The sequence below is a fragment of the Lipotes vexillifer genome, unplaced genomic scaffold (genome assembly GCF_000442215.2).
Source record: "Lipotes vexillifer unplaced genomic scaffold, Lipotes_vexillifer_v1.1 scaffold371, whole genome shotgun sequence".
NCBI lineage: Eukaryota > Metazoa > Chordata > Mammalia > Artiodactyla > Lipotidae > Lipotes > Lipotes vexillifer.
The window spans coordinates 4,695,039-4,707,736 of NW_006786304.1; the positions used below are offsets into that span (position 1 = coordinate 4,695,039).

The window sequence follows — 12,698 nt, forward strand, 5'->3', positions numbered from 1 at the left end:
CTGCCGGGGGGCTTGCCGGGCCGGCCGGGCCGGGACAGGCGGCCGATTTCTCACCACAGACACCGCCGCCATGCTGGCCGCTCGCCCACCCCACTGGGGGCCCCACCGCGCCCCAGCCCCCCGTGGGCGCGCCAGCCCCGACCCGGGTAGGGGGTGGGGACTGGGAGAGAGGGTCCTGGTGTGGGAGGGCCCCGAGGAAGAGATTGTTTTGTGGGGGAGCTCCAAGAGAGAGGAGGGGTCGTGGAGTGGCAAGGCTTGGCATAGGGCAAGAGGACTGACACGGGAGAAGGCCCGTGGGGAGAGGATTTTGGTGTGATAGTTGCTCTGGAAGGGGAGAACTCTGTGATATTTGGGGAATTTACCTATGGGGGCCTTCTAGGAATGGGCACAGTTGTGGATTGACCCTGGTGTAGAGCAGTGACTGGAGAAAGGGCCCTGACAGGAAAAACGATTAGGGAGGGTGGGGGTAGGAGCCAGGGTAGGGGAGACGAGGACCATCCACTGAACCGTGGGAAGGAACGCTTCCCCCTTGCTTCCATCAGAAGGAGTGGGCCTTGATTGGGGGTGGGCGGGGGCTTGGAGTGATGTGGGGAAGGGCCCTGGTGTGGCATGGGGGAACTGGAATATGGTTTGGGAAATTACGGAGGGGTGGTCCCCAGTGAGAGGAAATGATAGGGAAGAGGTCTTAGCACCATATGGGGAGGGTCCCCTGGGAAGGGTGTACCCTGGTGGGTGAGAATGTCATAGGGTTAGGACCCTGTTGTGAAGGGGTCCTCAGATAACCTTGGTGTGATCAGGAGGTCCCTGAGGATCCTGCTGTGGTTTGGAGGGGGCCCAGAAGACTCTCATGTGGTTTGGGGGGATCTTAGAGTTCTCTGGATTGGGGGACCAACTGGGAAGGGTAGATCTTGAAGTGGAGGGACCTTGCTGTGGTAATATGAGGTCATGACGTTAGGGAAGACTACAGGATGGTGGGATCTTGTGTGAGGGGCCCTGGGGAGGGCCGTGAGTAGAAATGGGGAGAGAAGAGTGAACCCTACTGCCTATACTGTCTGTGGTTTCTCTCTCCTTCTCTTCCTCCCCTGCAATTATTCGTGTCTTTCTGTCCTTTCCCGTCATGGCCCACATCCCTGCCTGGCTCCCAATCATTCCCTTTTCCATGTTCCTCTCTTTGTGCTGCCTGCTTCATTTATTTGGTAATCATTTGTTGGGGACTCCGCTGTGCCCCGCCTCTGCCACTTCTCTCTGTCCCCTCTCTTCACTGCCACCTGCTGCTGTGTTGTACCCTTTTCTTCCTCACTCTGTGCCCTGGCTTCTCTGCGTTGTCCACCTCTTTCCCGCTTGGTACTGCCCAACACATCCCCTTGTTCCATGTTGTTCCCCCGCCTCCCGCCTGCTCTCAGGTCTCAGCGGCGGTGGCAGCCGAGGTGCAGGATGCGAGAAGGCGCCCCCCGGCCGGGCTCCCGCTCCAGGCCTCACTCCCCTGCGGCCCTCTGAGCCCACCATGGCCGTCCCACCGGGCCATGGTCCCTTCTCTGGCTTCCCGGGGCCCCAGGAGCACACGCAGGTACGTGTTCAGCTGGATCCTCACCTGCCTGGGGGTTGAGGGAGGCTGGGATAGAAGGATCTTGGGGCCGAAAAGATGGGTGGTTGCCCAAGACAGCCTCCCAGGAGCATGAAGGGTGCCATGGGAGTGGAAGGTATAGAGGAGTTGCTGGCGGAGTCAGGGTTTGGAGAGCCTGGGTTCAAATCCTGGCACCATGGTTATATTACTTAGGTTCTCCATGTTTCAGTTTCCTGTTCTGTCAAATGGGGCCTATAATGATACCTACCTCACAGGGTTGTTGTGAGGATTAAACAAGTTAATGAAATGCAATTGGAAATGCTGAGGACAGTGTCTGGCACATAGTAAGCGCTCAATAAATGTGCATTAAGGGGAAAAAAAACTCCAGAGTGAAAGATCTGGAGGGGTTGAAAGGGAAGAAGGTTGAGCTGCAGGGTCCTGGAGCCAGCAAGGCCTGGGGGTGCAGGGTGAAGACCTTCAAGGGTGGACTGTTAAGGCTCTAAACTGTAGAGCTGGAAGCAGGATGGAGTAGGTGGTCTAGGGTGCTGGACCCAGATCCAAGATCCTTAGGATGAGAAAACTGATCAAAGATGCACAGAGTGGGGGGTGAGGGTTAGGAAGGCCCCAAGGGATGAGGATACAGCAAGATAGGGAGCTCCTCAACATGGGATACCCAAAATGGATGGTCTCAGGTGAAGGATTGGGAGGGTCAGAGCCCAGGTTTTCTATCCGACCTCACCCACTGAGGTTTAGAAAAGAGTAAAGGTATGTGATGAAAGATCAGGGGTAAATAGTTCACTTCATTCACTCAGCAAATTTCTAATGAACACCCGCTATGTGCCAGGCCTGCTCCAGGCACGGGATATAAAGCAAGAGCAAGGTAAAGTTTCTGCCCTTGGGGAGTTTCTGTTCTAGTGGGGTTGTCAGACAGTGGCCAACTAAATAATGTGTGTGGAAATGATGCACCAGCTGCCCATGCAGTTCTCCCCCTTGAAGTCAGAGGTGAAGGCCTGTCCTCAGTGCTCACCCGTCACCCCGCCTCCCCCAGGTATTGCCTGATGGGCGGCTACTGCCGCGGAGGCTGCCCCTGGCCTTCCGAGACGCGACCTCAGCCCCGCTGCGCAAGCTCTCCGTGGACCTCATCAAGACCTACAAGCACATCAATGAGGTGGGCAGGGGGTGAGGGACACCGGCTGGGTGCTGAGGGGTCCTGGCATCGGTCACTCATCAGTCCTCGTCTCCCGGCCGGCCGGGCAGGTATACTATGCGAAGAAGAAGCGGCGGGCCCAGCAGGTGCCACCTCAGGACTCGAGCACCAAGAAGGAGAAAAAGGTCCTGAACCACGGTTATGACGATGACAACCATGACTACATCGTGCGCAGTGGCGAGCGCTGGCTGGAGCGCTATGAGATTGACTCACTCATTGGCAAAGGCTCCTTTGGCCAGGTGCGGGATGCCCCCCACCCGACCCTGATCCAGGGGTTAGGAGGTACGGGCACCCACTGATATTGACCCACACAGCCAGTGTGGTTCAGTGGCTTCAAGTTCCGTGCTGGGCCACTCACCCCAGTGCAATCACTTGGTTACCTGTGCCTCAGTTTCCTTTTCTGTAAAACAGTGCAAATAACAGGACTCTCCACATAAGGTTGTTGTGTTATCTCATAGCCAGTGTTTACACTCGTGTCTGACTGTTGGTGAGCACTCCAGCTGAGTTATTAGTGTGATGGTGATATTGGTGGGTCTCCTTACTGGAGGGAGAAGAGTGGTGGTACCTGGCTCCGTCCTCCACGCCCCCATCCCCTCACTTTGTGACATGCCTGTGGTCACAGGTGGTGAAAGCCTATGATCATCAGACCCAGGAGCTGGTGGCCATCAAGATCATCAAGAACAAGAAGGCCTTCCTGAACCAGGCCCAGATTGAGCTGCGGCTGCTGGAGCTGATGAGCCAGCATGACACAGAGATGAAATACTATATAGGTGAGGCCTGGGGCAGAGCCGCCTGGGGATGGGCCACCCTCAGTACAGGAAGGGGCTGGTGTCCTCAGGGCGGGCTTTGGTCTGTAATTCCCTGACATCAGAGATTTCTCCTGCCGCTTCCAGGATGTCTACCCTCTTCACATGAGAATGCTGGGCAGAGTTTATCCAGTGCTCACTAAGGGTCATGCTCTGTTGTGAGAACTTTACATAAAGTCACTTGTTTAAGTCACACCGAAGCCCCATTATCATTGCCCACAGCTTTTGGAGATGAAGAAACAGAGGCACTTAGGTGCTGTCACTTGCAGAAGGTCACGGTGTTTGTACTCAGTAGAGCTATAATCTGACCAGGCAGTGGACTCCAGAGCCTTTACTCTTAACATCTATGCAGTCTTTTTCCTCTTTCCTGTACTGATTCCTCTTAGAAAAAGCAAGTGAATTTAAGGAGTGCATTTCTTTTAAAAGGAAAATATACAACCTTACAGTAAATGGAAAGCAAGCATCCCTTGTCACAAAAATAAACAGAACTGAGACTAAAACAAGATTATAAAATTAAATGAGGAAGTGTAGGATGGTGTTAAAAACCCATCAGCACCAAATGGAAACTTTCTCTTTGGTTTAATCAGGAAGTTTGACAGAGACTTGAAAAGAAAATTAACTTCCTGTGTGAATCAAGTTATAGACATATAAAAACATCCTGATTGGCAGCTGGTACCTGTGGGGACACCACAGTTTGGCCTGTGCTCCAGAAGCAGAGACACAGATCTGGTTCCAGCCTCTCTCCTTATGAGCGTGGGCCCCAGGCCGCTGCTGGCCCTCTCTGAGCCTCAGTTTCTTCTCCCTCGGCCCATTTCCGTCCTCTTCCCGGCAGTGCACCTGAAGCGGCACTTCATGTTCCGGAACCACCTGTGCCTGGTGTTCGAGCTGCTTTCCTACAACCTATACGACCTCCTGCGCAACACGCACTTCCGTGGCGTCTCGCTGAACCTGACGCGGAAGCTAGCGCAGCAGCTCTGCACGGCGCTGCTCTTCCTGGCCACGCCCGAGCTCAGCATCATTCACTGCGACCTCAAGCCCGAGAACATCCTGCTCTGCAACCCCAAGCGCAGCGCCATCAAAATCGTGGACTTCGGCAGCTCCTGCCAGCTTGGCCAGCGGGTGCGGCCCCGGGGCGGGGCCAGTGGTGTGGGTGTGGCCAGACTGTGGGCGGGGGCAACTGGTGGCCTGGGGCCAAGGGGCGAGGCTAGGAGGGGATGGGATCGTAATGTGCAGCTTGAAGTGGCTGATGCCTGAGGGATAGTGCTTGGGATGGGGGTGTGTTGCGGGTACGGAGGGTGGGGCCAGTGGGTGAAGGAGAGGGCCACAGGGTATACTGCTGGAAGGAAAGAGGAGTGGAGCCTGGGAGAACAAGCCAGTTTTGAGGCTGCCAGATTGTAGGGGTGGAGAGGGGGAGTTGGGTGGCTTTGAGCCTGGCGTGGCAGTTTGCAAAGTTTTGTTTACTCTGTGCTCTTAAAGCTGGGGATGGAAGGGGGTGGGGCTCTTCAGCTTTGCAGCTTCCTGTGAGCTGGCATTTAAGATGATGCTGGTAGTGGTTTGAAAAGTGTCCAGTTGGGAGGGTGGGAAGGGCCTAGGTTTACAGACTCCCAGCCTCTGGTGACCAAGAGGGGCTCAGGATCAGGCCAGCAGAAATGGAGATCAGGATCAGATTAGGCCAGCAGAGTGACTCCTGGAAGGCTGGTGTTGATGACATCAGGGTTTGGAGACCCCCGTCCCCAGTTTTGGGGGCAGGAGACCTGTCCTTAGTCAGTCCTCCTAGCTGTGGGGGTGTCACTGGTGCGAGTTGGGGAGGCGGGACCTCTGACTATTGCCCTCTCTCCTCCCCCAGATCTACCAGTACATCCAGAGCCGTTTCTACCGTTCGCCCGAGGTGCTCCTGGGCACACCCTACGACTTGGCCATTGACATGTGGTCCCTGGGCTGCATCCTGGTGGAGATGCACACTGGAGAGCCCCTCTTCAGTGGCTCCAACGAGGTGTGCTCCTGAGGAGGGGGTGTGCTGGAGGGGGTGGAGGCCTGGCCGGCCTGATGATCCTGACTGCCTGCCTGCTCTCAGGTGGACCAGATGAACCGGATTGTGGAGGTGCTGGGCATCCCACCAGCCCCCATGCTGGACCAGGCACCCAAGGCTCGAAAGTACTTTGAGCGGCTGCCTGGGGGTGGCTGGACCCTGCGAAGGACAAAGGAACTCAGGAAGGTGCGGCCCCTGCCCCATGCCGCTCCTCCTACCCCGGTGGCCCCTCACTCTCACACTTGGGGCTCCCTCCTCCCTCTCTCCCTGCTTCCCCTCCCTTGTGTCTTTCCTTTCCTTCCTCTTCCCTCCACCCCGTCTGTCCTTTCCTTCCTCCCCCACCCACCCCATCTCTCCTACTACCTACCCCACAACTCTTCTTAGCTCCTCTCTTTCCACATTCTCTCCTGTGCCTCTGTTTCCCCGTGTGTGTCTCCCTGCCCCTCCTACCCACTGACGGCCACTCTCTTGCCCCCCCTCCCACCTCCCCCTGCCAGGATTACCAGGGCCCCGGGACACGGCGGCTGCAGGAGGTGCTGGGCGTGCAGACGGGCGGGCCCGGGGGCCGGCGGGCGGGGGAGCCGGGCCACAGCCCCGCCGACTACCTCCGCTTCCAGGACCTGGTGCTGCGCATGCTGGAGTATGAGCCCGCCGCCCGCATCAGCCCACTGGGGGCTCTGCAGCATGGCTTCTTCCGCCGCACGGCTGATGAGGCCACCAACACGGGCCCGGCAGGCAGCAGTGCCTCCACCTCGCCCGCGCCCCTCGATACCTGCCCCTCTTCCAGCACCGCCAGCTCCATCTCCAGCTCTGGTGGGTGCTCAGTGCCAGATGGGGTAGAACAGGGGTCGGGGCAGCTCTGCTTTGGCCTGATCTGGGGGGGACCTTGTCACTGGGCCTTCACCTAGAGCTATGAAACTGCATGATCCTCAACTCCAGAATGGGTGGGGTAGGCGAGCTCAGACTGGCCCTGATTTGGTCTCTGAAACTGAGCTTGGGTTCAGATCTCTAAAACTGGTTCTGACTCTTTGACACCCCAAACTGAACTCTGACCCCTGATCTCAAAATTGGGTCTGATCCTTCGACTGGGTGCTGGCCCCAAAGCCCAGACCTGGGCCGGGACCATGAACCAGACTCAGCCACCTGAAAACTCAGCCCTACCTTTCCTCGCTTAAGGCCTCTCCTCTTTTCCCCTGGCACTTCCAGGAGGCTCCAGTGGCTCCTCCAGTGACAACCGGACCTACCGCTATAGCAACCGATATTGTGGGGGCCCTGGGCCCCCCGTCACTGACTGTGAGATGAACAGCCCCCAGGTAATGGGACCTTGGGGACTTTGGAAGTGGATGGTGGAGTGTCTGGGGCTTCAGGACCTAGGTCTCCATCACCAACTGTTCCTTTGCTCCTTTAGGTCCCGCCCTCCCAGCCACTGCGCCCCTGGGCAGGGGGTGATGTGCCGCACAAGACACATCAGGCCCCTGCCTCTGCCTCATCACTGCCAGGGGCCGGGGCCCAGTTACCCCCTCAACCCCGATGCCTTGGCCGTCCCCCGTCACCAACCTCGCCACCACCCCCGGAGCTGATGGACGTGAGCCTGGTGGGCGGCCCTCCGGACTGCTCCCAGCCTCACCCAGCGCCTGCCCCCCAGCACCCGGCTGCCTCAGCCCTCCGGACTCGGATGACAGGAGGTCGTCCACCCCTCCCACCCCCTGATGACCCTGCCACTCTGGGGCCGCACTTGGGCCTCTGTGGTATACCCCAGAGCACGGCAGCCAGCTCATGACCCTGCCCCCTCCCTGGGGCCCCTCCTGAAGCCATACCCCCCCCCACCCAATCTGGGGGTCCTGGGCTCCCATCCTCATCTCTCCCCTTGACTGGAATTGCTGCTACCCAGCCGGGGTGGGTGAGGCCTGCACTGATTGGGGCCTGGGGCAGGGGTTCAAGGAGAGGGGTTTAGGCTCACCTCCCCACTAAGGACTGGACTCTTGGTCCCTTCTCTCCCCTTGTTTTCTATTTATTGTACCAAAGACAGTGGTGGTCCAGTGCGGGGAGGGGGAGATTCCCTCTCACCCCAGGGCCCTAGGAGGGGGTGGGGGCAGGTAGGGGGAGATGGCCTTGCTCCTCCTTGCTGTACCCCCCAGTAAAGAGCTTTCTCACATTCCCGCCTGAGCGTTTGCAGGCCCTCGGCTCCCCTCACCCAGCCCTCAGAGGCGTGGTGGGGAATGGTGTTTGGGGAAGTGGGGGGGGGGGCGGTGCTGGAAGACCTTTGTCGTGTGGGATGGGTCCCTGGTCCCTGGGGAGGTTATGGCTATTGATGCAGGCATGGGACTGCGGGAGGTCTGGGGCTGTGGAAATCTAGACAGAAATCCTGGATAGGATGCTAGCTCACACTTGCTTTTTCTAGGGTACACTGAGACCTTGAAAGGTAAAGGCCCAGCTCTGGCCTGTCTCTGGGAGACATCAGATTCTGCCCTAATAAGCCAGGGCTTCCACAGAGTCTGCACAGGCATGGCTCATTTTGCCAGTCATCCGGTAGGTGCTGAGTGCATGTAGCAGGCCTTATTGGTGCCGCCTGGGGAATGGCAGGCAGGCAGTGGGTACAGAATTTACCCCCCCACCACCACCACACGTCTTGTCTCACTCTTCGGAACCATTGTGGAGCAAAGCATTTTAAGATTTTCAGGCAAAAAGTAAGTCCCGGGGTTCTAGGTAAGTGGGCCTGTTTCCATAGTAATTTGGAAACTTCTGTCTCTAACCGGCCAATCAAGAGCCGCCAGGTTCAAATGGTATCGTCCCCCGCCACCGGGGCGCGGGGCTTCCTGGGAAATGGAGTTCTATTTGGCAATTTCTTCTCCCCGTTTTCGTTGCTGAACTACAAGGGCCAGGATTCCTTTCGCTCACATGTTTAGTGGCGGGTTCTCAGGTAGCCAATGGGAAGTCAGAAGCAGCCGGGGCCCCGGATGCTTAAGGCGGGCTGTAGAGGAGGAGAAGGCCGTGATTGGGTGGCTTTGGCCAGACTCTGCGGGAGTATTGAGTTCTAAGTCTTGCGGAAGGTCGGTGACTGCGCTGTGTCGGGAGAGCGTGCAGGTTTGGCGTTCATAGTTACCGAGCAGGAGGTAAGCGCGGAGGCCCGAAGCGGCCCCACCACGTTGGGCGTCACTAGCCTCTGTGTTGGGCCCGGCTCGCGGGGAGCCCCAGTCAATAGGAGAGACGGGCAAAGGCCCCGTTACGGGCCTGCATGTGTTCGCTAACGGAGGCAGCGTGAAACGCGGAGAGAACCCAGGCCCGGCACCGGTAGGGAAACCTTGCCGGCGGGGGACGGGGGTGGGGGGCGAGGTGCTGTCTGAGCTGAGACCTGAAGACGGAGGGACGTTTGGGGGTGGCGGTGGTGCGGTGGAATGGCTTGCGCAAAGGCAACGATGAGAAATAGCCTGGTGTGTGAATGACCTGCAGGTGATTGGTGTTGGTGGAAATCTTCCTGAAAGTGCTGTGTGAGTTAGATTGTGGAAGATTTTGTTGGCTCTTTAAGGAGTTTGGACTTTGTCCTGAGGGCAGTGAGGAGCCAACGGAGGGTTTTCCAGAAGGGAAGGGGCCCAATTTGCTGCCAGCTGGGAATAGATTGACGGGAAAATGACTAGCGTCTGGGAGCCCAGGATGGCAGCTGTGGTATCCTAGGCAGGAGATGTCGGGGATGCAGCAGGGCAGGGGCCTTGGATGGGAGGGGAGGATGAGTGTCTGTGGGGGAGACTTCCAGAAGGCTGAGTTCACAGGCTGTGTGGGAGAGGGAGGCGAAGACGGGCGCGAAAGGGGTCTCTCCGGCACTGTGGGACGGTGCCTGACATATCAAAAATGATTATAAAACTTTTTATTTGAATGAACGGTCATAGGAAGCAGGCACTACTATGATCTCTCTTTTGCAAATAAGATTACTAATGGTAGAGAAAATTAAGTAACTTGCCCAGGATCACATGGCTAGGAAGTGGAGGGCTCAGGATTTGTGTGTGAACTATTGACTTAGCAAGGTGCAGGATGAACCTCAGGACATAAGCAGGAGTCAAATCATGTGGGTCCTGTGAGGAATTTATGATGAGCATGGAAATATATATTCCCAATTTCTATTTCTAGCCCAGAACCCCTCTCCTGGCCTGTTGACTGACTGCCAACATGATAATCTCCTCCTGGATATCTAGAGATATTGAGAGTAATCTTTACGAAATTGAACTCCTGGTTTTTTCCCAAAAACGTGTACCTCCCACATTCTGCCACCTCCATTCTTGTAGTCCTTCAGACCAAAAGCTTGGGAGTTGTCCTTGGTTCCCCTCTTTGTCTTTTATCCATGTCTGGTCCATCAGCAAATACCTTCAAAGTATATTCAGAATCGGACCATTTCTTCCCACCTCCACTCTTGTCACCCTGGCCCTGTCCACCCTTATCTCCTGCCTAGACCTCAGTGGTCTATTTGCTCCCCACTGTTTCTCACATGCAGCCAAAGGGACACTGTGAACACCTGGGCCTGGTCACATCCCTCCCCTGCTCGGTACCCTGTGGCTCCATCTCACAGAAAGTAAATGCCACGTTCCTCTCCATGGCCCGCAAGGCCCTGCATTATCTGTCCCTGTTGCCTGTCTGACATCATCTACTCCCTTCTCCTTGTTCCCTCTGTTCCAGCCACACTGGCCTCAGGGCCTCTGCACTTCCTGTTCTCTTTATGTTGAACACTCTTCTCCCGAATAGTCAAGGCTCACCACCATCTCCTTTAGGTCTTTACTCAGATGTTACTTTCTCCTTGAGATCTTTCCTGACCACCCTTCTAGAATGGTGCCACAAATACTTGTATCTGGGCTTCCCGGGTGGCGCAGTGGTTAAGAATCCACCTGCCAATGCAGGGAACACGGGTTCGAGCCCCGGTCCGGGAAGATCCCACGTGCCGCGGAGCAACTAAGCCCGTGCGCCACAAATACTGAGGCCTGCGTGCCTAGAGCCTGTGCCCTGAAACAAGAGAAGCCAAAATGCAGTGAGAAGCCCGTGCACCACAAGAGCAGCCCCTGCTCGCTGCAACTAGAGAAAGCCCGCACACAGCAACAAAGATCCAGTGCGGCCAAAAATAAATAATTTAACAAAAAATTCATATCTGTCTTCCCTTTAACTTTTTCCTTAGCATTAATCATACCACTGCTTAACACGTTGCATAATTTATTTATCTTGTTTATTGTCTGTCCCCCCCCCCCCCCGTAGTAGATTATGAGCTTCATGAGGGCAGGAGCTTTTGTCTACTCCATGCTAACACCTAGAAGAGCTCTTGACATGTAGTACAGGCACAATAACTATTTACTGAATGGATGGATGGATGATTTCAGTAGTACAATTCCTGATCCTAGCATTCTAGGGACTCTGTTGATCCCCTATGCACAGAACCTTAAGGGGCTGCCTTCAAGTTTTCTGAGGTCTCAGACATTGAACAAACATTTCATCTTGCCTCGGCTTTGTGCTCAGGATTGAGAATACAGCAGAGAACAAAACAGCTTCCCTGTCCCCAGAGAGCTCACAGTCTCCGGGGTGGAGGTTCAGATTGGCAGCTTCTCACGCAAATATGAAATTACAAAGAAAGGTAGAGTGTCATAAGAGCACCTGACAGGAAGTCTAATCTGGACCCTAGGAAGTGAGGTTTGAGGTGATAGGGTGGGCATTTACTCTGTTAAGAGCTAAGTGTGTGTGTGGTGCTGGGAACCTAGAGGCTGAGGGGGAGCAAGAGGCCAGACCATGTGGATCCCGTAAGGAGTCTGTGTCCTTTACCCCACATGCAGTGGCAAGTTGTGGAGGAAGTTTAAACGGCGCAAGCAGGCACGGTCAGTTCCGAGTGTTAAAACCTCCCTCAGGCTGTTGTGTGGGGACTGAGGGCTGACGGAGACAGACCAGTGAGGAGGCTGTGACCATGAGATTAAAACGGCTGCTGTTAAAGGCAGCCACGTGTTCTTGCCTGCTTCTCCCATGAAGCGGTGGAGTCTCCTCCTCCCTTTCTATCTGGGCTGGTCTGTGAGTTGTTTTGACCCACAGAATGTGGTAGAAGTGATGCTCTGAGGGTTGGGAGGCCTGAGCCTTAAGAGGCCTGGCAGCTGTGCTTTTTTACTCTCTTGGAGCCCTGGGCTACCGCGGAAAGAAGTCCAGCGCCCCCACTGGAGAGAGATGTGGAAAGAGAGAGGCCCAGTCATCCCCCAGCTCTTCCACCGTTTTAGCCGATGTGCTAAATCACACGTGAGTGATGCCATCTTAGATAGTCTAGCCCAGCTCCCAACTGACACCATGTGGCGTTGAGATGAGCCATCCTGAGTCAGAGCCTTGTCCAAACTACAGAATCAGAAGCAAATAAATGGTTGCTATTTTAAGCCACTGTGTTTTGAGGATGACTTGTTACCCAGCAATAGCTAACTGAAACAAACGAATGTTTTTTGAGATCTTACCATCTTATGTATTAGCTCATTTAATCCTCATAGTCATTCTATGTGGTAATATTATTATTGCCTTTATATGTATGAGGGAACCAGGGCACAGAGAAGTTAGTGGAGTACTAGCAAGATACCTGACACATAGTAAGTGCTGAGCATGTGACAGCTATTAGCAGCAGCATGTTCCTCAGCCTTAAAATTTCCATAATTGTTAGAGAAGTGATAGTAAAAGGAATTAGAGCGTTATTAACCTAGTTACTAGTGGTATGATTTTAAATAAGTGACTTCACCTTTCTGAGGTTCAATTTCTTCACTGTAAAGTGGAAATTATAATACTCTTCATCTCAGAGGACTATTGTGAGGAGCACAGGGTCTGACGGGGGGCAAACATCTAATATACAGCAGGGATGATAATTACAACAGAGCATGTATCCAAGTGTGTTGTGGCCACAAGGATGAAGCTATTTTCTTGGAAGGCCTAGTGGAGAGACAGAAAGGCATCAGGTCCTTGGTGATGTTGTCAAGTGCTGGATCAGGCTTCACCTGAAATAAGTTACTTCAGGACTTTCTTATTAGGGAATCCAATAAATCTTTTTTTTTTTTTTAATCATTTAAGCCCAGTTAAATTGGGCTTTCTGTTACTTGGAACCAA

General features: G+C 55.0%; 1 protein-coding gene across 5 annotated transcripts in view; it reads left to right on the forward strand.

Moving 5' to 3' along the window:
* DYRK1B (dual specificity tyrosine phosphorylation regulated kinase 1B) overlaps positions 1-7,761 on the forward strand; it is an 8,740-nt gene extending 979 nt beyond the window's left edge. The window contains exons 2-12 of one of the 5 annotated variants that reach the window (XM_007458666.1): positions 1,404-1,567; positions 2,613-2,732; positions 2,822-3,010; positions 3,394-3,541; positions 4,410-4,696; positions 5,424-5,570; positions 5,652-5,792; positions 6,104-6,139; positions 6,224-6,419; positions 6,813-6,919; positions 7,015-7,761. In XM_007458666.1, coding sequence (XP_007458728.1) covers positions 1,505-1,567; positions 2,613-2,732; positions 2,822-3,010; positions 3,394-3,541; positions 4,410-4,696; positions 5,424-5,570; positions 5,652-5,792; positions 6,104-6,139; positions 6,224-6,419; positions 6,813-6,919; positions 7,015-7,386 — 1,806 coding nt within the window. In that variant the 5' untranslated portion in view covers positions 1,404-1,504 and the 3' untranslated portion in view covers positions 7,387-7,761. Of the gene's footprint in view, positions 1-8; positions 147-1,117; positions 1,568-2,612; positions 2,733-2,821; positions 3,011-3,393; positions 3,542-4,409; positions 4,697-5,423; positions 5,571-5,651; positions 5,793-6,103; positions 6,420-6,812; positions 6,920-7,014 lie in introns of those variants that run through there. The other 4 variants (XM_007458664.1, XM_007458665.1, XM_007458667.1 and 1 more) reach the window with 4 other exon arrangements.
* The last annotated feature ends 4,937 nt before the right edge of the window (positions 7,762-12,698 follow it).